Raw genomic sequence first — 25,263 nt, 5'->3', positions numbered from 1 at the left:
GCAACCTCAAAAAGTCGAAGGCTGGGAGACGTTGGGCATTTTGAAACTTGGTGACCATCTGTAGAATATCTTGAGCCCTCACCTCTGGTGGCGAAGCTTTTCCCAGGGAAGTGTCCAGGACTGCTCCAATGAACTGGAGTCTCTGTGATGGTATCATCTTTGACTTCTTTAAATAGAGGGAGAAGCCCAGTTTGTGAAGAAAGTGGCAGACATAATCTAGCTGGGCCTGAGCCTGTTTCAAAGATACAGCCCTGATTAGCCCATCATCCAGGTAGGGGTAGACGTGGATCCCTTCTCTCCTTAGACTCGCCGCCACTACCGACATCAGCTTGGTGAAGACCCGCGGGGCGCAGGTCAGCCCAAATGGCAGAACTCGTAATTGATAATGAGAGTCGCCAATTGCGAACCTCAGGTATTTCCTGTGTTTGAGATGGATTGGCACATGGAAATAAGCATCCTGAAGGTCCAGAGATACCAGCCAGTCCTGGAGCTGGAGGGCCTGAAGGATCTGAGAGAGAGTTACCATCTTGAACTTGTCCTTCCTGAGGAACTTGTTCAATTCTCGTAAGTCCAGGATGGGTCTCAGTCCTCCGTCCTTCTTTGGTATGAGAAAGTAGGGGGAGTACCAGCCCTTGTTCCTGTCCGCTACAGGTACCGGTTCTATGGCACCTTTCTCTAGCAGGTCTATAATTTCCTGCAAGAGGAGCGGATCTGGAACTTTTAGAGAGCTGATCCCCGGTGGATGACTCTGAGGGATGTGTAGAAAGGGTAGGCAGTAACCCTGGGCAACTGTCTCCAATGCCCAAGCATCTGACGTTATAGCCTGCCATTCCGTCAGATGGTGAGTTAACCTACCCCCTACAGGTGTATTGTGTGGAAAGGCCTCAGAGTGGTTTGGGGGCGGATGATGCAGATGCCGAGGGTAAAGAGGCACCTGCTACTGCTGCGGCCTTAGTACCTTTGACCCGTCCACCTCGGGTGGATCTCCTTTGGCCTCTTTGAGCTGGCTGTCCTCTGCCTTTCCCGAATGCGGAATAATAGCGAAAGGACTTTCCTCTCCCAGAGGTTCCTGAGGGGCGAAAAGGAGTTTGGCGGATAGCAGCTCCTAAAGATTTTGCTGCTGCTTTAGAAGTCTGCAACTTTTCCAGACTGTCAATCAGCCTTTTTTCCGCATAGTGAAGAGCCGTCAAAGGGCATATTCAAAAGTCTGGCCTGTACATCTGGAGCAAAGCCAGACTTTCGCAACCACGCATGCCTGCGGATTGTTGTACTTGCCGCCATGGCCCTGCTGATACTGTCAGCGGAATCGATGCCAGTTTGAAGTGATTCGCACATGGCATCTTTGCCATCTTTAATAATGTTAAGGAAGGCTTCCTTTTCCTCTCCTTCGGGTATGCAGTCAGCCGCTGAGGAAGCACACTCACACAGTGTAGGACTGAACCTGGCGAGCGTACAGGTGGCGTTGATGGACTTCAACGCCATACTACAAGCAGAGAAGACTTTCTTCGCCATAGAATCGTACCTCGTCATCTCTATCCTGTGGGACAGTAGGGTAAGCGGTCCTACTGCTAGATGAAGTTGCCGCTTGAACCACCAGGCTCTCTGGAGTCGGGTGTTTTGATAAGTATTCAGGGTCAGCAGCTGCTACCCTATACTTGGCTGACAATCTTTTATTGACCGCAGGGATAACTTCAGGAGTTTCCCAATTAGATGTAATTTTTCTTTGTAAGGCTGCATGGAAGGGGACCACAGGGTCCTCCTGTGGACCTTTGTCTAATATGTCTGTTAGGTCATCCTGTTGAAAAACAGGGGAAGGTGCAGACCAACCCATAAATTCAATAATTCTTGCCATAAAGGTTCTATAGGGTGTTTCGGCATGTTCCCATGGGTCTGGCTTAACAAATTCCACTTCTGGGGAAGTGTCCAGCCCACTTGCCTCATGTAGTGACTCCTGTAGGTACTTCAGCCTTCTTTCCTCAGAGGTGAAATCCTCTGAAATAGGCATTGTGGTCCTCTGTAACCCAAATGTTTCCTGGTCAGAATCTTCCCCCTCTTCATAAATTGAAGATAGTCCAGGGTACTCTGACCTCTGAAATGGTGTAAAACCCATCTCTAAGGCAGAAGGAGCCAAACTCGTCATTATTGGGCGAGAAAACGTTGATGTCGCCGAAAAAACTGGAAGGGGTCTCTAAGAACACGAGAGGATCGGGATCCTACTCGAGGACATCGACGACGGTCTTGGCGTCGTGCCGGAGGTCCTTGGAATCACCGTTGGCTGTGGAGTAGCCTTGGTCTTCTCGTTCATCAGCGTCGATGTCAGCGTCGAATCGATCGACCGATGCGTCGAGGAACCCTTCGACAACGGCGTCGATGGCGCCGATCCATGCGTCGAAGGAATCTTCGACGACGGCGTCGAAGATGGTGCCTTCTTACCTGATCGCTCGTGGCGCTCTCGGGTGGACTGTTTTGCCGGGTGCTGCGACTCGCGGCGTTTTGATTTTTTGGGTTTTTCACCCGGGGTATCACCCATAGCTGTCTTCGAGGGGGTCGAGGCCGCGTTCTCGAAGACGCTTAACATTTTCTTTCTGAATTCCTCCCACTCAGCCTGAGAGCTGTGTTTTGTGGGACAGGAGTCCCTTTCTGGGGAAACAGAAGACGACGAGGAAGGGGATCTTCGACGTCTCTTTTTTGAGTGTCTTGATCTCGACGAATGGTGGGAGCTACTTCTAGATCTAGAATGGGAATGTTTGACGGCGAGGAGACGAATGCCTCGACTCAGCCGAAGAAACCTTCGAGGAGGTTTTGACTGACTTACCTCTCTCGAGCTTCCCCTTGCGCTCCTTCAAGGCTTTCGCCGTCATGGACATGCAGTCCTCACACTCCGAACAATGGTGCTCGGCTCCCAAGCACCACAAGCAGATCCTGTGTGGATCCGTTATCGAAATGTTTTTACCGCAGTCTCGACATTTCTTGAAGCCGGATCGCGGCGTCGTCGGTTCTGATGAAGATGCCATCGAGAACGAGTAGGTATTATTCGAGTAGATGACAATGCATTACTTACTGTAAAAGCATTTCTGATAGTTGTATCTGCTTAGATTCACATGCTGTGCATAGGTCCGACATCCAGTGGTCACTGCAGAGTATTGCATTTTGTTTTTCGTAGTCGAAAAAGGGGACGTCGACAAGGCGTGTCTGTAACACTATCCCTATAGTGACGTGCGTTGTACCCACAATCCCTCACGCGTCGAGGTCCCTCAGATTCTGAGCAACGACGTTCCGAGGCCCCACGAAGCGCGGAAAAACGGAACTGAGCAACGGACGCAGCGCGTGGCTATTTATGGGCATGGTGACGTCGGCGCCGATACAGTGGCCGTCGAGGGACATCGACTCGGCGGACATCGACACGCAGCGCCCTCTACAGAAAAAATTTCCGAGGCCAGCAAGCTGGAAACGTATTATCAAAGATAAGGAATACGTCGGAGGACACAATCCCTTCGAATGGCGTTTTTTATCCCTGCCAGATGAAACGGCACCAGAAACATCCCTTGAGCAACAGCCCAATGCCACAGATCCTGGGCTTCCTTGGATAGGGCTGGGGACCTGGTTCCGCCCTGCTTCCGGATGTAAAACATCGTGGTGGTGTTGTCGGTGAAGATCCTCACAACCTTGCCCTTGAGGGATGGGAGAAAGGACTTGAGGGCCTGGAACACTGCCCGGAGCTCCAGGATGTTGATGTGGAGCGGCTTCTCCTCCGGGAGCCAAAAGCCTCTCGCGTGAAGATCTCCGGTATGCGCTCCCCCCCCCTCCGGGGAGGCATCCGTCGTCACCGTCACCTGGTGGGTGGGGGTCTGAAAATCTGTTCCTGCCGCCAGATGAGCGCGGGTGCCCCACCACCGGATCACTCGACGGAAAGTCTTGTTGAGAGAGATCCTGTCTTTGAAACTGCCCGTTGCTTGTATCCAGCGGGCGTCAAGGAACTCCTGTAGAGGGCGCATCCGAAGCCTGCACAGGCGCACGAGATATATGCAAGAGGACATCCTGAGGAGGGACTTGATGGACCTCACCTTGGCCACGTCCGTGGCCAGCAGACGCTGCACCTTGCCTAGGATGGCCTCTGTCCTTTCCTCCGACGGTGAGGCCAGACGCGCCACTGTGTCCAGCTTGGCTCCCAGAAACAGTGCGACTTGTGAGGGGACCAGGTGGGACTTGGGGAAGTTGGAGAATTCCAGGTCCGTGAGTGGCTGGACGGTCTTCGCTGTGTGTTTCATGGCGAGCTCCCTTGTCCTTGCGCGGATGAGCCAATCGTCCAGGTAGGGGTATATGTGGATCCCCTGTAGGCGCAGCCGCGGCCACTGGAGTGAGGCACTTGGTGAAAACCCTGGGTGCCGATTTCAGTCCGAACGGGAGGGCCTTGAACTGGTAGTGCCGCCCTTGGACCGCAAACCTGAGGAACTTTCGGTGTCCTTTTAAAATGGGGATGTGAAAGTACGCATCCTCCAAATCCAACGACGACAGGAAAACGCCCTCCTTCAGCTGTCCCAGCACGTGCTGGAGGCTGACCATCCGGAACTTCTGTGCCTTGATGTACTTGTTCAGTCGTCGCAGGTCCAGGATGGGTCGCCATCCTCCTGTCTTCTTTTTCATGAGGAAGTACCTTGAGTATACTCCGGAGCCCCGGAGCCTCTTCGGGACGAGCTCGATGGCACCTTTTTTGAGCATCGCCCTTACCTCCAATAGCAGTTGAGGGATGTGATTTTCCTTCCTGGCCATGGGTGGAATGTGGGGGCACTTTTTTAGAAATTCGAGGGCGTGCCCCTGGGCCAGGGCATCCAGTACGCAACGGTCGGTTGAGATGGACTCCCACACGCTGACGAACTTCGCCAGCCGGCCTCCCACCGGGGTGCTTCGTTGGGGGCCGGACACCACAGTCGGTTCAATCTTGCTTGGAGGACGCCTTGCCGCCTTGGCCTCCCTGGCGACGACGGGGGGGGGGGGGGTCCAGCCGACTTGCCTCGTCCTCTTATAGGCTTCCTGCGACGAGGAGCGGGCCGCTTGGCGGTACGTAAAGGAGCCACCACCGAATCCCTTGGAGGCACCCTGCTTGCCTCCGGTGCTCCGAAAGGACGGCCTTTGTTGCCAGAGAACGCCTAGGCCTTAGCTGTCTCCGTGTCTGCCTTGATGGCTTGGAGGGACTCATCCACTGTTTTCCCAAACAGATTGTTCCCGTCGAACGGCATGTCCAAAACCTTGGCTTGTACGTCCTGGCGGAAATCCGTCGCCTTGGGCCACCCTCGTCGTCTAAGGCAAACGCCGTTGCCTAGCTGGCGGAAACCGGTGTCAGCAATGTCTGTTGCCACCGTAATGGCGTGGTCCGATGCCTTTTCGCCTTCTTGCAAGATCTCCAGGACCTCGGCCCTCTCGTCGTCCGGTAGGAAGTCCAACAGGGGGGCGATCTTGTACCATAACTCCCTGTCGTAGCGGGCCACGATCGCGAGGGCGTTGGCAGCCTTAATCGTGGTTGCCGCTGACGAGATAACTCATCCCATTGCGTCCAGCTTCTTTCCTTCGCCGTCCGGCAGGGAAGTGGACGTTGAGGCCGATGACCCCCCCCCCCCGCTTTCTTCTTGGCCGCCGCTGAGACGACCGAGTCAGGGGTCGGTTGTGCCCTAAGGCACAAAGGGGCCGCGTCGGGGACCCGGTACTTCTTCTCGTACCGATCCCTCTTGGCAGGCGTCGTAGACGGGTTCTTGAGAAGGGCGAGACCCTCGTCCCAGATGTCATTCAGCAGAGGCACGGCGAGGACTGTTTTCCTCTTGGCCTTGCGCCGTTGGTAAAGGAAACCTTCCTTCTCTTCGGTGTAGAGCTGAAAAAGCTTGGATGCCCTGGTGATCATTGCATGGAAAGATCCGATCTCGTTGGGCGGGGAGGCCCGGGCTGGGGGCGATGGGAGCTCCGTCCCGTCGTCACTGCCGTCGTCGTCGGTACCCGTCGTGGCCGTGTCCGTTCCCGTGTCATCCCCAGGGACGGGGGACGTGGGCAAAGGTTGAGTAGGCCACGAGGGCTGAAAAGGCGGGGCTGGGTGGATCTGTCTTCTCTTGTTTGGGGGGGCTTCCCGCCGGGCATGGCTCTGGCTCCTCCGTCGAGCCTGGTTCAGGTTCCTCCATCGGTGGTAAGGGCAATCTTGTCCATATCTCCGAACATAACGATTGTATTGCCAACAAAATGGCCACCGAGTTGTCCGCGGGTTGCGGAAGCGACGGGTGACTAGGACCCTCGCCGGTGCCGCCATCGCTCTCGCCGTCACCTTCGTCGGGATACCTCCCGTGGGAACGTGCCTCTTCGACGCCCTCGTCGAGGCCCTCAAAGACTTCTACCAGCTTCTCCTCCGATGCTGTGTCCGTGTCCACAATGGCCCCCGGCCCCCCCCCTCTTTTTCCGCCGGGGTCTTCACAGGGGTCTTTTCAATGGGTCTGAAAGAGGCTTCCCTCCGCGGAGGCAGGGAGACTCTGGGCCCTGAGGTCGCCTCCACTGGTGTAGCCTCCACAGGCTGCGCCAGGGCCACCGCGACTTCCTCGATTGAGGCCTTGGCCGGGTGAATCAAGGCCTTTACCACCTTATGTGGACCTGTGGCCCTCACCTTGGGGGGAGGGTCACTGCCTCGCTCCCCCTCGGCCGGATCCCTTCAGCTGGACCGGGGACTCTCCAGAAGCTTTGCCGGGTTCTCGGCCTTCCTCTTTCCTAAGCCAGAGCGTTGGCTCGTGGTTGATGGCGCTGGAGAGGATGCGCCCTGCCTGGCAGCCGAGGAGCCCGACTGTTCAGCGCTCCCGGTGCCCGCGGACTCGCAGTGCTTTGCCTTCTGTTGGGCCCCCGTCGCGGGGGGGCCTCACAGGACTTAGAAGACCGCTTGGCCTTCTTCTTCTTCTTCTCACCTGATGGGCTCTTTCCTTCCAGCCAGTTGGAGAGCCAAAGGTGTCAGTCCTTCTCCACGTGCGTTATGTCCTCATGAAGGCAGTAGAGACATTTTGAGTGCTCGTCCTCCTTGAACACATTCTGCATCTGGCATCTAGGGCAAACCCTGAACAGCTTTCCGGGCGTCAAGCTTCCTTTCTCCTGGGCCATGTTCAGGTAGGCCGCAGAAACTCCTGGACACCTCCAAGAAGCGCAACTCGACGAAATCTTCACCCTCGAGGGGCGTAGAAAAATCTGACACGGATCCCTGTTAATCGGATGTAGAGACGGTGGAACTTGAGGCTCTATTTGACCGAAAAATGAGAAATTATCTTTGAAAAAAGCGCGAAAACGCAGCCAAAGCTCGAGAGCTTAACACGAGGACTCCCAACACTTGAGCGTCCGGCCTGACGACGGGGAATATTCATGAGCATGTGAATCCATGCCAGACCCCATGCTGGAAAACAACACGATCAGTTTAGCAATTGATAAGGTAGCACCTTTAAAAATGCGCAAAGAGAAACCTCTTGCACACCTTAATTCTTGGTTTACGTCCAACCTTAAAGTCATACGCAACGGGAAAAGAAGTGCAGAAACCCTTTGGAAGACTAGCCCTACGGATGCCTACAAAGAAAAATGTGCTTAAATAGCCCAGACGAAAAAATGTACTTTCAATGATAGGATTAATAAAACTAACTCTAGCACCAGAGAGCGCTTCATTATCCTAAAATAATTAGAGTCACCCTTACCTCCAGTAGAAACTTGTACCAAGAATAAGACTTGGTGATCTAATATTCGAACTGCGCTAGCCAATAAAATCTAACTTCTTCAAGAGAAAATTGAAAACAAAAAACAATCTATCCAAGGATTCAATCACACACAAAATCAAACGAAACTATGAAACCATTTCAAATTTACCACGGTCTCTACACAAGAAGTAGTTGAAATAATTTCTTCTCTAAAACCTTATAGATCCCAAGGAGACTCCTGGCCGGCACCTATAATAAAAGAAGCAGCTAGGGAACTAGCGCCATTCATCACCACACTCATGAACGCTTCATTCAACTCATGCACCATCCCATCTAACTTAAAAGATGCATGGGTCCTTCCGTTCTTAAAAAAATCCAATCTAGATACCAACATACCTACTAATTACAGACCGATAACATAACTACTGTCCCTTTCCTTCTCAAAATCTTAGATCGTGCCGGTTATCTCCAGATTCAGTATTATCTAGAAACAAATAATCTCCTTGGTCTGCATCACTCTGGCTTCAGACCCAAACATGGAACTGAATCCGCCTTATTAGATTTGAAGAATCAAATGGATAGTCCAAAGGAAAATGGGAAGCTTGCTCTCCTCCTCCTTTTAGATCTTTCGGCTGCATTTGACTTAGTTAAAGGCATGGTCTAGTAAAAAATTGTATTTAAAAAATAGATAGGCAACATAAAAAAAATAAAAAATACTAGCATTCTCTTTTTTAAAACTTCCTATGTAAAATTTTGAGCTATTCAAGCTCAAAATTCGCAAAAGCAAGCACATGGGCGCATCCATTTTGTGAAATGGAGGCCCTCCTGTGCTGGCTTTTGGGGCACTAATGAAGGAAAAGCCAGCCAGCTGTAGTAAACAAAAGCTACCGCTGGGTGGCTTTCCCTTCATTAGTGCTGTACGCGGAGGATGGGGACCGGAGACCAGAGCAGGAAAGCTGCAGCTGAATCTCGGTAAGTGCTATTTATTTATTTTTAAAAAAAAAATAAGCACTAGCTGCGTTTTTTTTTCTAAGTTTTCCGGGCTGGAGGAACCCGGAAAACTTATAAATAAAACCGCAGCTTTAAAAACGTATTTATGTTTGCAGTCGCTTTTGAAGCGACCGCAAACATAAATACAACGTTATTGTGTTGGAAAACGCTGCGGTTTTTCTTTCCAATTTTCTCAGGCTCCTCCGGCTCAGAGGAGCCTGAGAAACTCGGAAAGAAAAACTGCAGCGTTTTCCAACACAACCGCGTTGTTTCTGCCTGAATCTGCTTTCCCATTTGGGGCTCTCGGGCTCCCCACGGGAGCAGATTCAGGCAGAAACAACGCAGGCAGAAACAACGCAGCATTTAGTATTTCCCATTTGGGTCTCTCGGGCTATTCTCTAAATATTAGAGAATGCTAATATTTTTTTTTTTATGTTGCCTATCTATTTTTTAAATAACATTTTTTACTAGACCATGCCTTTAAGCATAAGGTACTATGTAACCACCTTACTTCAGCAACACATTTCTCGGAGGAAGCCACAGCCTGGATTCAATCATTACTTGACAATCGTACCATAAGAGTCTTTTTTTCACCTAACGCCTCGGCAGTTCCCATACCCATCACATGTGGAGTCCCACAAAGGTCATGCGTCTCGCAGACATTGTACAATATATTCACTAAGCCTCTATTTGATTATCTTGATAATCTGGGTGTCACCTACACTAACTATGCAGATGACACCCAGATTCTCATCCCCATCACTGGTGATTATGAAACTGACTCCACCGTACTAAATAAAATATATCTGATGATATAGGGGTGGATGGCCACACACGGCCTATGTCTGAACGACGAGAAGACTGAGCTTCTCCTCGACGTATCTACAGCAAGACTAAACAATCTAAGTCATCAGTTCAATTCCTTCAACATCGATGGTAACAATATCAAAGTCTCTAAGGAGGTGAAAACCTTAGGCTTTTACCTAGACTCCGCTCTAAATTTAAAAAGACAGATTAATGCCACTGCATCTGCCACAGCATATACCTGTAAATTAATGAATGCCTGTAAACCTTTCACTTTAACAGCCAGCTGCTCCATATTAACCAGAGCACTACTTTATATCAAAACTAGGCTATTGTAATGCCTTATATTTAGGCTCAAGTACATACAATGTGAATAAGCTACACATTCTACAGAATAATGGTTTAAGAAGTGTGGTCAATATCCCGAGAACCCAACATATCTCAGATATCATACACAGCACAAACTGGCTTGCAGTCAAGAGAATTCAATTCAAAACTTTAACCCTCACGCACAAATGTCTTAATAATATGTTGCTGATACATTTTTTCAAAAAACCTCAGCATTTCCTACCAGAACTGCACATTCTCACTGCCTGAATGTATCTAGGTGTAAACTGCAAAAAGCAGGCGGAAGTAGCTTTCCAGTGATGGCCGCTAAACTATGGAATTCACTACCAGTTGACCTAAGAGCAGAACCGTCCTACTTTAGCTTTAGGAAGAACACAAAAGTCTGGCTCTCAACCTCTGATGCATAATGAATGTACTAACCTGACTTATTTATAGATATATGTATGAAACGTTGCATATACTTGTAACTTATTGTAAATACTGCCTTTGTGTTTTTCGCTTTTTTTCTCTGTGTAACGTATGCAACTTTGTAATGCGCCCAGATACCTCTGGGTTCAGTGTGCGTGATAAATAAATAAACAAATATGTTCCTATACCTATGTTTCAGGTGTGGCGCACCGAATTCTCCAACCTCAAGGATACCCGAGACAGTGACCTAACCCAGAGGTGCAGAGTTTCCTACTGGGGCTGTGGATAAACCAGTTGCCATGGTTTATCTTCTGTGGTGCTCAATTTGGGTTACCCGTCCAAGATAGGGGCTGTCGTATATGTAAGTTGCCTGGCAAATTGGAGTCAGCAAAGCATCTTTTTACCGAATGTGCAGCGCTGGGCAACGCATACATGACCATCTTGGGCAGTTTTGTGCATAACTACGAGTCAATAAAGCCGGAAGCATTTTGGAACTATTGCCTCAATACGGAGACCGAAAGCCTGCACATTGCCTTGTATGGTTATGGTGTATCATCAAAAAACACCTGCCTAATACCAATTGATATTGATGGGATTCTTTTATGAAGAGCTAATTATTGCCTATTTTAAATGTTATTTTATGATTATTTAATATTTTATATTCACATTTTATATAAATTACACATTTTTTGTATGAAATGTGTATGTAGGAATGACAGTGAGTTCAGTTGGTGCGCAGCTACACTAGTTGTGAGATAATATGTGATCTTATGTAGGTACATGCTGTGGCAGATGCAGTGTCTAAACAAGCGGTACTGAAGTGCAACATCATGCTTATAGTATGATTGATTTTAGTGTAATTGGTGATTTTGTGATTTGTAAAAGTTCCTTTGGAAATGAATTCAAATAAAATAAAAAATAAAATGAATAAAACTTATCAATCCCCAGGTACGTCTTTGTCATGTGTCCTTGTCACAAAAATAATCTTCTGCACAACATTTCAAGGATACAACATGTGCATTTAACACTATCTAGTGGTGTCATTGTTACTATAATATGGAAAAACCATGGAGGGCCGGTGTGCCCTTATGCTGTACCAGTTGTCAGAAGAAGCTTGCCTATTCAAACAATGCTTTAAGAAGAAATTGTATACCAGTCGCACACTTTTGTCGGGTGTTACCCACTATCTTTCCAGCTCACTCGCCTGCCATGTGCTTTACACAACCTGCCCCTCACCTTCACTGTGGACACACATGTTTGTAAGATATGGATTTGGCATTCAGTCTATCAATCATTGGGATTTCAAAAAAACAACTTACTTCCAAAATGATTCAATTAACAAGATACAAATTAATTGTACAAAAAAAGCTAAATTGAATAATGTCATAGGATATCGTTTCACATTTTATTATTGGTAGTTGCTCTGTTTTTTCTATAGTGATGAACGTATAGCTTGAAACACAGTGATCAATGATTTCTCAATTTGCATTCTAATACAAAAAATACCGATATAGTAACACCTCGACTTCTTTCATAAAATGATTGTATTTTATGTTGAGTGAATGAAAGTATAATTTGTGACAAGCGACTAAACAAATAGAAAAGTGAGTATGCATTGAATCCGTTTTTGCGTTTTGCATGCATAACGTGATTTTGTTAATGCGTGGACGGTACGCCTAGCTCCATCATGCACCAACATAACAAGGTTCATTGCATAGCATTCGTGGCTGCTGTCACACAGTGGCGTGCGTGTGGCGATTTACTGCACCCAATCTTTAACTTTCACCATCCTATTTAATGAAGTGCATAGGCATATGCCTAACTAGGTATTTTGACTAGTCTGATACTGATATCTGGAAAATGGAAATGCGTCAGACCAAACTAAGTGGAATGATTTCTGTCTTGCCTTAGTGAATGTTGTAATGTGAAAAGGAGCCATTTGTAGTGATAATGTCTAAAATGTGAGACAGGTCTTCTTCCGGGACGATCTGAATACAGCAGCAATGCCTGTTTATCCATTTATCGTGCTCCTCACTGTTAGGTCCATATATCGACATAAGAATTATCTCGACCATCCAATGCACCTTCCACTACGACCCCAGTGTCCTTCTGTTGCCAATTTCACTATCCTCTCCTTAGATAAAATATATTTATGCATCATTAGAATTAAAACCGCATTCTTCTTTTTGAAAGGCAGGTGCAGGAAATCCCTGCCCTTTCCACCTAAGCGTAAATCTTTCCAGTTCCAGCTTGTCCACCTGTGCGTCTTGCAGCATGCATATCATAGCCTTCTGTTTGTGCAAAAAGTTACGATTTTTGCTCTTTTGAAATTCCATGGGATGACGGATATCCCGGCCATCGACGATGATGTAGTTCCTAAACTCCAGATAGTGACATTTTTGTTCAGACTGACCTTGATTAATAGTCTCTAGGTGCTACTCACGGTTTCTTCCTGTAAGTCAGGCTGGTTCATAAACATTTCACTGATTTCTTTGATGAGTCCTTCTGGTTTGACACACTGTCTGAGGCGCTCAAGCTACGACTTCCATTTTGGGGTCTAAATATAGAGAACATGACCGCCAGTGTTTTAACTATGTGGTTTCGTTCTTTCTAACGGAATGTGATTAAAGCTGGAGAGTAATCCCATATGTAGCTGATCTTTCACATCAATGGCTCTTTATTTCCTTCATAAAATGTTCTTGAGTAAGTTGTGGTAGGTTCTGAAAATTGCAAATTTGTGACCTTTCCATGTCATTGGTTGCTTTTGTCTCATTAACTGCACTATCTTTTCCCACTCATAGTATCTTAAAAAACAAATGCGTTACTGGTTTGTCCGGATCAGGCCTAAGCCGTAGTGCTGCACAAGTTTTATTAACTTCCGTAGAATCTGCAATGGCCGTGCCTAAGGTTTGAGGGAGTAACTGAAAGATAAAGGTTTTCATGTTTTGGCCTTCTATTTCTTCTGGAACCCCTAATAATATTTTATATTGTTGGAGTAATCTCTCCCTCCCAAATCTAGCAATCTTCCCTCCAACACAGTCAGCTTCTGCAGTACCTGCCTGGGTCCTCTTTCTTTGAGCTTCAATATCATCCTCTAGCTGTGAGATTCTACTTTCTGCTTCATCAATAGTTTAGGTCTGTCCGCAGTTCTTTGATGTCAGATTTAATTGAGGCCACGTCTTTCGCCACGTTGCGCATCAGGTTAAACATGTCTCGCAGGGTAGGATCTTTCCCTTCCAATATATAATCCATTCACCTGTCTGGCAAGTCCTCATCAGATTATCTTGACTTGCTTTTACTTCTTTTGTGCTGCTTGCTGAATCATCCCATCTCTGCTCATGCTACTGCCGATGCCATCTGAGGACTTCTTCGCAATAACAACTTTAGCCTTTTACCCTCTGAAGTTTTCCTGTTTGCTAATAATGTGGTCTTTGTGCTCAGGTACTATGTAGGCTTCATATCTGGGTGGTCCCCCCCCCACTGTGGTCTGTAATGTGTAGGAATTGTTTTCTGCGCTAGCTCGAGGTGTTTTATACTCTCTTTCTATTATTAGGTTTCCAAGTAGTCTTCCTCTACATGATTATTGAATTCCTGCAGGATTGTAGTAGGGGATTCAACATGACAACTGTATACAGCGTAACCAGACAATTTACAAAATATCCTTTTTACCATGCGTATTTCATGCAGTATGATCGTTAGGGATTCAACACATTTGTGTGCAGCATGTCCAGTCCATTTATAAAATGTTTTTGGCATCTTGCAGATGGCCTTATTTGTAACCAGCCGCAGGCACTGAAATCGGCACAGCATGGGTTATTTACGTTACCTCCTCACTGCCCCCTCCTTCACAGATGCTCAGATTATTTACACATCGGCAGTACACCACCATCTTGCTTAATGAGCACTCAAGTCTTCCTTGTCCAATTTTCATTTTTCTTTTAAAACTCTTTTAATTAGTTTATTTAACCAAAACAAAGAACAAAACAAAGGATAGCAGTTCGTTTACAGACATACTAGGCAAAGTTATAGCAGTAACAATGAGATAGCAGCATCACTGAGACCGATTAATGGACAGATCCCTCTGTGGCGTTGGCATTGCAAAGCGCTCCTGATCTTAAATATGATATGTAAGGCCCCCAGATATTCTTCGGCCTGGCAGAGGGGTGCAGTGCAGGGTGACACAATAACCAGCCTCTATATCATGGTAATACAAAATATCTGCCCAGAAAGCATAAATAGGGGGGGGCAGTACCAGGCCAAGTGTATAAATGTAGCTGGTGAGGAACCACATCTCAGCCACGCATCAGTCTTCTCTGGGAAAAAGGTGCACAGGCCCACTGGGGAGTAGTAGAACTGGTGCAGAAACAAAGTGAATCGGCTTGAATCTGCTATTGATGGCTACCCTTTTCGTCTGAGCGCAGCAGTACCGCCAGACCTCATCTGTAAGAGGGCACCTCACTAAGATTTTATTATCCAGGTTTATAAGAGGAATTGGCCTGTAAAATGAGTATTCCTTAGCCGAGGGACCATCTGGACCCGGCGCCTCACCCGATGGGAGTGCCTTGATGGCGGCATGCATCTCCTGCGCAGTGAGTGGACTGCCCAACCAATCCCTCTCCCCCTGGTCAAACCAATATAACCGTACTTGACTCAAATATGTATCCAGGGCCGACTGACTCACACTGGTTTTAGAGATGAATATAGTGTGCTTTAATAGTCCACCAATGCCCCGGCGATCTCCTCATCCATGTGAAGGAGAACCTTGGTCAGAGACTTGATGTTTGAAATGTGGGAGTCTGGCTTTTTAACCCTCACTGCACGCGCCAACAGCCTGCCTGGCCGCTGTTCCTCCCCATATTGTCATACCAACGCCTGGCGTTAGAGAACCTCTACCTCCCTTTCCGCTGTCTCTCTGAACTGCCTAAGCTCTGCATGGAATGAAGCCTGCAATACCGGGTTCGCCAGAAACAGTGCCTCAGCCACCATATCTCCATACCTCGCAGGAGAGACTCACTATCACCTAGCTCAGCTTGTATGGTCTTAAGTATCCCAGTCTCCTTCGCTATATAGACCCAGTGGAATATGCATTTGAAAACTTCCCATAGCACAGAGTGAGTGGTTACCGACCCTCGTTTTCTTGAACAAATGTAAGAACACTGTCCCCGACAGCCTCCCGAAAGGCCATGTCATTGAGGCTTTCATTTTTGAAAAAAACTGTTTCTGCCACCCCGCCTACTCCCAGGAATAGCTATTGTTGCAACCACAGGAGCGTGATCTGACAATGTGTGTGCCAGGATGCTGCAGTCCACCCAGCCCCCTTGTCGATACCAGAAATAATCGAACCTGGATGCAGTATGATGCACCATTGATCTAAAAGTGTAGCATCTTTCCTGTCGGTGAATGTCAACCCAGGAAACTACCAGCATGGAGGGGATGCCACCACTGTTCACCCATACCAGAAGGGGTAAGGCAATCAAGAGAAATTCATGTGGCACTCGCGTAATTCCTGTGTGAAAAGCAAACCCTCCATGTTTCCCCAGGTGTCCACCTCCCTTCCCCCAAAGACATCTCCAACAAAGGGATTCTCATTCCACTGCCTATCTCCGACTACTATCTTAACTGCCCAACCCTCCGTTCCCACATAGCAATCCTGGTCATGACTCATAGTCCAGATAAAGTGAACTTGGAAACTGTCAACCATCCAGAACAACACAACATTAACAAACCCACCAACTGCAAGTTCCCCTCCAAATCTCCCCCAACCCCACCAGCAACCCCAACCTGCCAGTTGAACCCCCCCATCCACCAGTTGAACCCCCCCCATCCCCACACCAGCGACTTGCACTGAGGCATAAGAACATCTCGAGGCCCAGCCAACTAAACACGCCCGCCGAGTATGAACGTGCCTTGGCATGAAGCTATGTCAGACACCTGTAATTCAGAACAAGGTTAAGAACAAGAACTGAATACAAGAACGATGCACATATGTCATCCAAGGTCTCTGTCGCAGAGCTTGCCTGAGTTGTTTGTAGACTTTGATGCTTCAGTACCACTGGTCGATGCATTCAAGAAATCTGCTAGTTCCTCTGAGTTTGAAAGAACAGTGCTCTCCCATTATGCTCAACCCGAAGCTTCGCTGGGAACAGCATGGCATACTTGAACCCTTTTGCTTCTGGACGCCTGCACTTTATTAGCAGAATTGGGGGGAAAAGCCGCATTTGATCCCTCTTGTAGTTAAAAGTACCCAGCTCCCTGTCCCGATAATTAAGAAGTCTGGCGATAATAGGCCTGGGCGGCGCACCCAGCACCGAAGACCTCCCACTAGAATGGGCCTGTTCCACTATAAATGCCAATGAGAAACCGTCTTGCCCCAGGGCCTCATGCAGGATAGCCTCCACCAGCAACTCCATGGAGCCCCTGTCTGCCTCCTCCGGGAACCCCACAATTCGGTGGGATCTTGACTCCAGATCGTTCGCCTTCTAAGCTAATTCCTTCACTGTTCTTTCAGCTGAGCTGCTTCCACTTCGTCAAGCCTGTCACCATGCTCATTTAATATGACCTGCATATGATCCACTTTACAGGTAAGGGTGTTGAGTGTATTATCCAGCGAGTGGATATCTGCCTAGATCCGTTTTAGCATGCCATTAATGTCCCGTAGAGCATCAGTAGAGGCAGCTGCCTGCAGCTCCTCAGGAGACTATGCCCAGTGTCCCCGGAACAGAGTGCGTGGAAGAGACCTCTTCCGTATGGTATGAAAACAGGCCGGTGTAGGATAATGTGTTACAATTCTCCCAATGCGGGCAGCAGAACCCCTGTGGGGTAGGTGCAGCGTTTCCTCCCCCCAACCAATGATTAATGTCTGCCAGTTACGTACCCCCAAGTGGGTGCCGCAATGTGGTGGCACATCCAGTCGCCTCAACCGGATATGCCGCTCTTATAAGGGGCTCTATGTAACTTTGAGGGCTAGGCTGCATGGGCCTTGCCTTTGCCCGCCCCTTCCCTGCAGCCCTCCGCATATATTCCTTGGGGTGTCTGGGCAGCACCCAGGCCTCCTCTCCCTGATGCGTCCGACCTCGCAGGCTGCAGTAGACTGTGTACCCTGCTCAATCAATCCGTGCATCATCTGGGACTCTCTCTGCTTCACCCCAGCCTCGCAATAGTGATGGGCCGCTGCACACCACATCTATGTAGAGCTCTGCAGAGCAATTCATACCAGGGCACCCCCAGCTGGTCTCTGATCGCCCTCACCTTCTAGCTCCTTGCGGGGGATGCAGGGTTGCTTGTGTCTCGACTGCTCGGGGTTCCAGCTCTCGTCCAGCATCGGGGTCTCCTGATCTGTCATGTAGCAACACCTCCGATTTCCGACTAGCTGGTTGTGGCCACTAGACACCCACCAGTCATCCAAGGGGTGCACAGCGTGGATTTGGGGCAGCTGGGCCGATCACTCCTGTGCCTGAGTCCCCTTCCTCGTCCCGGTGTCGTCACTGTAGTGCTGTTGCTCGCAGACGCACCCTCTGCATCAGGCCCGCTCTCATAACCAAGAGGCTTTCAAAGCTGTGTTGGCATCAATGGTTGTCGGAGTTGCCGCTACCAATTGCACAGGGCCTCTAGCTTTCACATATCGTGTGCCTTGAGACTCTTCGATGCCTATGGCTCAGGATTTTTTCCCGGGCATATCACGGGCAGGCATGGAGCTCACACTAGAGCGCCCATCTTGGCGGGGCTCACGAGCGCCCTCTTCTTTCTTTGTCCAATCCTCTGCAGGTAAATGTGATGCAGCATTTCAATTGCTCCCCACTTTCAGCGAGATTGCCTCCAATGTCCAGTGAGAGTGATCCACCACCATGCAACGTCAGTTGAATTTGCTCTGGGTGGCGGGCAGCTGTCGCCGAGTCATCCTACAGACTCCACTGTGCGCTTCTCTTCTTTTGAAGCTTGTTCCTCCTACTATGGGCTTGAAACACAAAACAGGGATAGAGCTTGAGGGTAGCCACCAGGACCTCGGGAGATGATGTAGACCTCAAGATTTTGGGGTGGAGAGGGTTTTTTACTATACCGTTTCACTCACTTGGTGGAGCCCTCGAGGAAAGCCACCAACTACGACGCCGCTCAAAATTATGCAGATTATCAACTCCCACAATAGCTACAATTAACCAATTAGATACACAGACCTTTGTGTCAGGCATATTTTGTATATATACAATAACAGCAATTTATGTGCTCATTTTGTGGTAAAATTAGTAAGCCCCGTTATCTTTTGTAAATCGCAATACTAAATATGGAACCATTTCTTAGATGTCTGGACACTTTTTAAGTCATGTGAACATACACAATCCAGTACAAAATCTCAGTTGCCATCAAAGACAAGTATATTTCACTACAAAAAACTTGCAGTGTTATATATACAGCAAGCAGATCACATAGAGCCTATGATGCGACATACTTCAACTGTATCAAGCAAACACTTTTGGGAAAATGCAATGAGTGAGCTATCCGGCGAAACCTGTGTAGGAGCAGAAAATAGACAGGATAAAAGCAGCATGCCACGTACAGTATTGGAACCAAAGATAACCAGAGCATACACAACAGTTATTTAGCATACAAGTTTGCCAACCATTTAATAAAGAAAATACCAATGCACCAATGCAGATGCATAACAATGTAAATGCATGGAAGTAAAGACATAGAATTGGGATAGAAAACCTACCATGGGCATGTAGACAGTATGGGGGTTGGTTGGGCTGTAGTATGCGCTGGCAGCAGCTTCAGCAGCTTTCGCCTCTGCTGTGGGGAAAGAAAAGGAACAATGGATTGAATATGCAGTTCTGCTTTTTTTCCACTTTGCATTTTATTTAATTATCAGTTTACTGGGGAAGGAATATCTATTACAGATGGTCATCAGAATGCATGGGTGTGGTTTAAGGTCGGGCATAAATGTCCCCTGGTGCTGTGCTTTTCTCTCCAAGTACCACCCAGCATTCGTGTCTAATTAGAATACAGCACCTGGGTAAAACATCTTTATGGCCACCCTTTCCCCACCCCTGCAGAGCAGCAACCAAGAAATACTGAAATGCAGGTTCTGCTTTGGAGCACATAACTGCCCATCAAAATATCCATGGGGTTGGAGTGTAGTCAATGGGCTGAGAATGAGGATTTTTTTTTGTTTTGCCATTAGGTGGCATTTCAGCACAACCTAATAGATATATTGTATTGAAGTGCAGATAGGATGTGAGAAAGGACACAGCCTGTTGGTGTTGTTTGGCTTTTTACCCACTATGGTGGGTCATATTAACAAAGCTTTATTTAAATAAAAAGGAAAAACGCCTAACTTGCCTTATACATATGAGGGAGTTTCCCTGCCTAGCAAAACAAAAGCTAAGGGTGCTCGTCAAATCCAAAGTAAAAAGTCTTCAGTCTGAATCCTAAGCAAGTAACTGGTCCTACCACTTTAGAAAACACCTAAGCAAAAGGAAAAGTGGATAGGCTTGCACACTAGCCGCGGTAGGGCTTCTGCCTGGCCCAAGATTTGTTAGACTTGTTTTCAGTCTTCAAAGTTCCTTTTTCACAGCAGGATATTCTTCCCGGTCTTGGTATCAAATTATGGCTTTCGGTCTCTCCTTTCAATAAAACTGTCTTTTGGTGCAAACATTTTCATCCCTCCAGGATTGCTTGGAAATAAACACTTTCACGTTCCAGGCATTGGGACTCTCTCAAAGTCCTGAAATCCCCAGATAGGTTGTTTTACTTTCACCTACTTTGTTTCACATAGATCAGCTGTCCAACCTGGGTTATCAGACATTTAAGTGCTCATTTCCCTTTTTTTACCATGACCTAGGGTATTCCTGAACTCTGGTTTCTCAGGCTCCCGTAACATGGATAACTTTCATAGCCGTCACTCACAATGTTCATACCTTGTAGCAATATCATGTAAGCTCATTGGTTTTCCCCAATGCTATTTGGCTATGCAGCAACGGTCTAATGTGTGTGGTGCTCAGGGACTCTGGCTCCCTCATACGTTCTGGTATGAGCCTCATGTCCCGCCACTGCTCGCTCGTGGTCGTGCCACCAGATGAGACGCAGGGATTCCCATATCGGCTGCCTTTCTTGCCTTAGTTCCTCGCTCGAGGAGAACGCCAAAATTCAGGCATTTTTTTTGCCCTCCTTGCTGCCACTGGCTATGCGGGCTAGTGAGGCTCGGCCCCCTCCAGGACATCAACTATGCAGAGGCTCGCCTCTACATAGCGGTTTTCTCTTCTCTGTAGGAGTTTCCTCTTATACACGCCACATGAATAAACAGAAGTGTGTCCTCCTTCACTGATCATGGCGTTAAAGCTGTGTTCAGCATTGCCTGTAGTCAACACATGTAAAGAAGGATCTCTTTAAAATGTAAGTGTTTTTCACATCCATATATTCAGACAAGGAGGTTTCCACTGGGAGTCCTGCTCTGCCATGGGAGTCCTTGTCCCCAAGAGGGGGGTCACTCCCAGTGAGGTCCCACTTGCCAACACCCCCAGGGAGGGTTTTGCTTAGCGGCTCACCTCCCTAGCCTCACAGGGGGCGGATCCCCTCTTGGGAGAAGGGACAAATTGTCCATATTCATCAAACCACCCACTGCCCGAAATGGCCAGGCTAATATTTATGGCCATTCCCACCCAAAAGCCACTCTCCTGGAATCTCTTTGAGCTAGTAATATCTTGCAGTAATATCACACATTGAACTGTAATGGGCTTGATAGAAACTTTCAGGCAGACCTTTTCCACCATGATGGAAGGGCAGGTGGTAATCTATTAAAGACTTCAAGTTTCACTTTGTTGGGGAGAATTCTCTGTTAAGGCTAATTTCCCAAACCTAGTTAGTCCCCCAGCAACTTTGCTGGATTTTTGGGGTTTATTTTTTTTCTCCTGCTAAGAGTGAGACTCTTTTCCTCCCACTCTTAGACATGATGAGAGGTGTTCCTTTGACTTTGTATGTGTTCTGTGGGCTATGAGGTCCTTTACCCCATAAGGTTTCATGTGTTTTTGATATGTGGGTTACACAGCACCCTCTGTGCAGTAACCCAGGGGTGTCGTAGCGACCGCCAAACAGACTCCATACCCTGGGACTGACTACTGTCTCCCAGGGCATGTAAAGTCACCATTGACTTTAATAGTCTTAAATTGTGAATAGAACCATTACAAACCATCATATTGTGGACGTACTGGTCGGGGCAATTTGATTGCCCCGGGGTCTGGTGTTCGAGGGGGCACTGTCTAGTCCCCCCCGACTAGAGTTTTGGCTGGTGGCAGTGGATACTACTTTATATTCGACCGCAAATATATTCCTATGGGATTTTCCCATTGTTCGAGGCTACCACTTTTTAAAATAGCCTCGAACAAACCGCCGGTTTATTAAATTAATATAAATTCACTGGTTGGTATTTTTTGCCGAAACTTGGTTCCAAAATGGCATTTGTGTTCGCTTCTGTGACTCCAACCCAAGTCTGCCCTTTGTTCCACTTTTTGGTGGGTTTCTCCACAGAAGCCTCCAGAAGTGGTGCAACTCTGTCTGGGTACCACAGGGAGTGTGGGAGGGGGTTTAGGCACCCTGGACTGAGTTGCCTCGGCAACTCAAGTCGCACTCTTGTGCGATTGGCCCAAGTGGTGAGCCGCCCGGCTCACCACTTAGCATGTTTGAGTGACAGCTAGGCTGAATGAATGGGGGTTTTCTGCATAAAAGCAGGGCTTTGGGGACTGGAACTTCAGAAGTCGCCACAGGACCTAAAGAATCCGAGGAGGGAGAAGCCGAGCCGACCTGCTGAACCGTCTCACCACTTTTCCCGACGACAGAGGTGGGGATAACCAGTTTGCCCGTCTTTTCGCCTTCCTGGACCATCTCGTGGCCGCCTTGCCCATGCCAAGCACGCCGGCAACCGGAATACCACGGTTTACCACTACTCAGGAGAAAAGGGTGGTACCTTGTAACCGGGAAACTCCGCGGCTGGTTTCTTCCCTGGCAGTGCAGCGACCTTCAGCTTTCCTCCACGTCGAGACCTCCTCTTCCTCTGGACGAAACACAGCTGCCAGGAAGAACTGCCCCCGCTGGAGCGTTCTTCCCATTTTCAGGTACTTTGTCCCGCCTGGCTTCCCTTGCGACAGATCATTCGGGGTGACAGTAAATCCTCGACTTTCTAACCTGGGCTAGCCTGGGGCCTGTTCACTAACTTTTCCTGACTTGATTTCAATCTTTTGTGAACTATCTACAAAGACTCTTTGGGCATAACCCCACTGTGTGATCCTGGACACATTTTGTTTGCTCTCTCTAAGAGTGGGCCTGGCATTTGAACTTCCTTGCTCTCCAGTAGACTTTGCCTATCCTGCCTCACTGTGGTTCTTTTAAAAGTATTGAAATTGTGCGCTTTCATAACTCTGCCTTTTCCCCCCTTTTTAAAGAAATTAGAGTGCCATCTTATGTTAAGCGCTCACCTCTGTCTGAAAATAAGTGGTGTTTCTCACTAAGACTTGTCTAATAAGTAATCAGGGTTGTATATATATATTATATATATATATATATATATATATATATATATATATATATATATATATATTTAAATAAATAAATAAATATATACTTTTACACCAAAGCTCTGGTCAGCGTTTGCTTGTGGTACTGTATCCCTGTACCTATTGTGTATACTCTATATACTGCCTAACTCATCTTGAGAGAAGTCTGACTGCTCAGCCACAGCTACCAGGTAAATCTGGGTGGTACAAACTGCTACCAATTGGGTTTACTGCCAACCACCCGTAGTAACCCAGCACAAGCGGAACTCATCCTATTCCCACCACTGCGGACTGGGGCAGTTTAGCACCAATAGAAAGGGTGACCGACACATCAATTCCTCCCAAACCAGTGCAGCCTTTTTTAGGAGACGTCCGACCAGAAGAGGTCAAAAGAAAGCCACGCCAAAAGAACAAATAGATTCACCATTGATCATCAACATCTCCTCTAGACAACTTTCCAAAGCGCAAATAGATACACTAAGCTTAGGTATCTCATTCATACCTACTAATTCGAGCAATTTGTTTGAAGAAGAAATTAATCTATTTAAGCTAATTCGGAAAATGGAGCTCAAGATTTTCTTTGACACCCTGGGAAATATCACTCCAGCTAACGAACACGATTATCTCGAGATGAAGAATCAGAGTACTTTTCATCCACAAATCAACAATCCACTAGTCAACCTATTCAAATCAAAACCTACAAGAGACCTAAGGAGGATCAAATATGAATGTTCTAGAAACCAAAATATTCGGAAACATCAGCTTAAAATAATCAAAGATCTAGCAGATGACAATTCCCTTACAATCAAACAGGCTGACAAAGGGAGAGCCCTAGTACTCATGGACATGAATCTATACAACACGGGCTGTCTCAAACTATTCAATGACAGACAAACTTATCTTCCACTTGACAATGATCCAACTCCTAACATAAGGACTGTGATTAAACAGGCGGTCGAGAAAGCCAGCTCAATGGACTGGATATCTGATAAAACTGAAGAATTTCTGATTAAAACTAATCCAGTTACTCCAGTCTTCTATGGATTGCCAAAAATCCACAAAGATTCTAAAGATCCTCCATTCAGACCTATTGTCGTGGGTACCGACAGCATCTTTCAACCCTTGGCTGTGTATCTCGATACCGCACTCCAACCCTTGGTACAGAAAATACCAACGTATCTTAAAGATACTACACACTTTCGCCAGACAATTAACACTCTGAGGATTAACTTCACGGACCCCCTTATTTTCTCTATGGACGTAAGTAGTCTATATACTTCGATTCCACATGACGAAGGCATAGCTGCCCTTGAATGGTTCCTTCTAAGCCATGACGACATAAGAATTCAGAAAACTTTTGCAATTGAACTCATTCATCTAATACTATATAACAACTACTTTAGATTTAATGAGCAATATTATCTACAGATCTCGGGAACCTCTATGGGCTCTGCTGTGGCCGCTTCTTACGCAAACATCTTTGTTTCACTTTGAGAAAACCCATGTTCTGGACCACCCTCACTGGAAAAACAAGATATTCTGCTGGACAAGATACATTGATGACGTCTTTGGTATCTGGAAAGGCACAGAACAAGAACTCACAGACTTCTGGCAAAACATCCACCAATGTAATCCACAAATAAAATTTACTAATGAAATTGGTAAACCACAGGTGAACTTTTTAGACGTGACAGGAGAATGGAAAAATAATGAACTGGTGACATCTATGTTTAGTAAACCAACGGATGTAAATAATTCCTTGCACTTCAATAGTTTTCATCCAAGACGAGCTAAACGGATTACTTCCAACACAGCAAGACTGCAGACTGAGCTTGACACAATGAGATCAAGATTTTTAGAAAGAGGTTTTCCAGAGGACGTAGTGAGAAAAGCCATCACAAGGACGGAAAGTAACCCTTGTGAAATATTATTAACTAAACAACCAATACAGACAAAATGTAACCTCATCTACACACTGAGGTACTCAACACAGAGCTTCCAGGTTAAAAAGATCATTACTAAGAACTGGAACCTCATTAAAACAGATCCTAATCTCAACCGCCTCTTTCCATCTCCCCCGATCCGGGCGTACAAAAGAGGGAGGAATTTTAGAGATACTCTGATCAAAGCAGAAAGACCAACAAAAAAAAAATCGACCCAAAGGACACTAACGAAACAAAAGAATGGAACTTTCCCTTGCCTTAACCGTCAACATTGTTCCAATATTATAAAAGGGAACCACATCAGGCATCCTAATAATGGAAAGAAGATACCCCTGATAAACTATGCCACCTGTGACTCTAGAAATGTAATCTACACCATCAGGTTCCCATGCGGGAAATATTATGTGGGGGGAAACAAGCAGAAGAGCAAAGGAAAGGTGGACAGAGCACAAGTCTCAGTTTAGAACCAAAAACTTTAAATCACCTGTATTCCGACATTTTCGGGACAACAACCACAGCATCTCACAGATGCGA

The 25,263-nt window shown here is 47.2% G+C and overlaps 1 protein-coding gene across 2 annotated transcripts in view; it reads right to left on the bottom strand.

Moving 5' to 3' along the window:
- The window catches only part of WBP2 (WW domain binding protein 2), a 417,756-nt gene that overhangs the window by 45,951 nt on the left and 346,542 nt on the right, over positions 1-25,263 (bottom strand). The window contains exon 7 of one of the 2 annotated variants that reach the window (XM_069654739.1): positions 18,955-19,031. In XM_069654739.1, coding sequence (XP_069510840.1) covers positions 18,955-19,031 — 77 coding nt within the window. The remainder of the gene's footprint in view (positions 1-18,954; positions 19,032-25,263) is intronic. The other variant, XM_069654740.1, reaches the window with a different exon arrangement.

This window comes from Ambystoma mexicanum, chromosome 3q (assembly GCF_040938575.1).
Source record: "Ambystoma mexicanum isolate Mex_15411 chromosome 3q, UKY_AmexF1_1, whole genome shotgun sequence".
In the NCBI taxonomy this organism is placed as follows: Eukaryota; Metazoa; Chordata; class Amphibia; order Caudata; family Ambystomatidae; genus Ambystoma; species Ambystoma mexicanum.
Note: the sequence above shows the minus strand (reverse complement) of the source record. Positions and strands in the feature narration are given on the sequence as shown.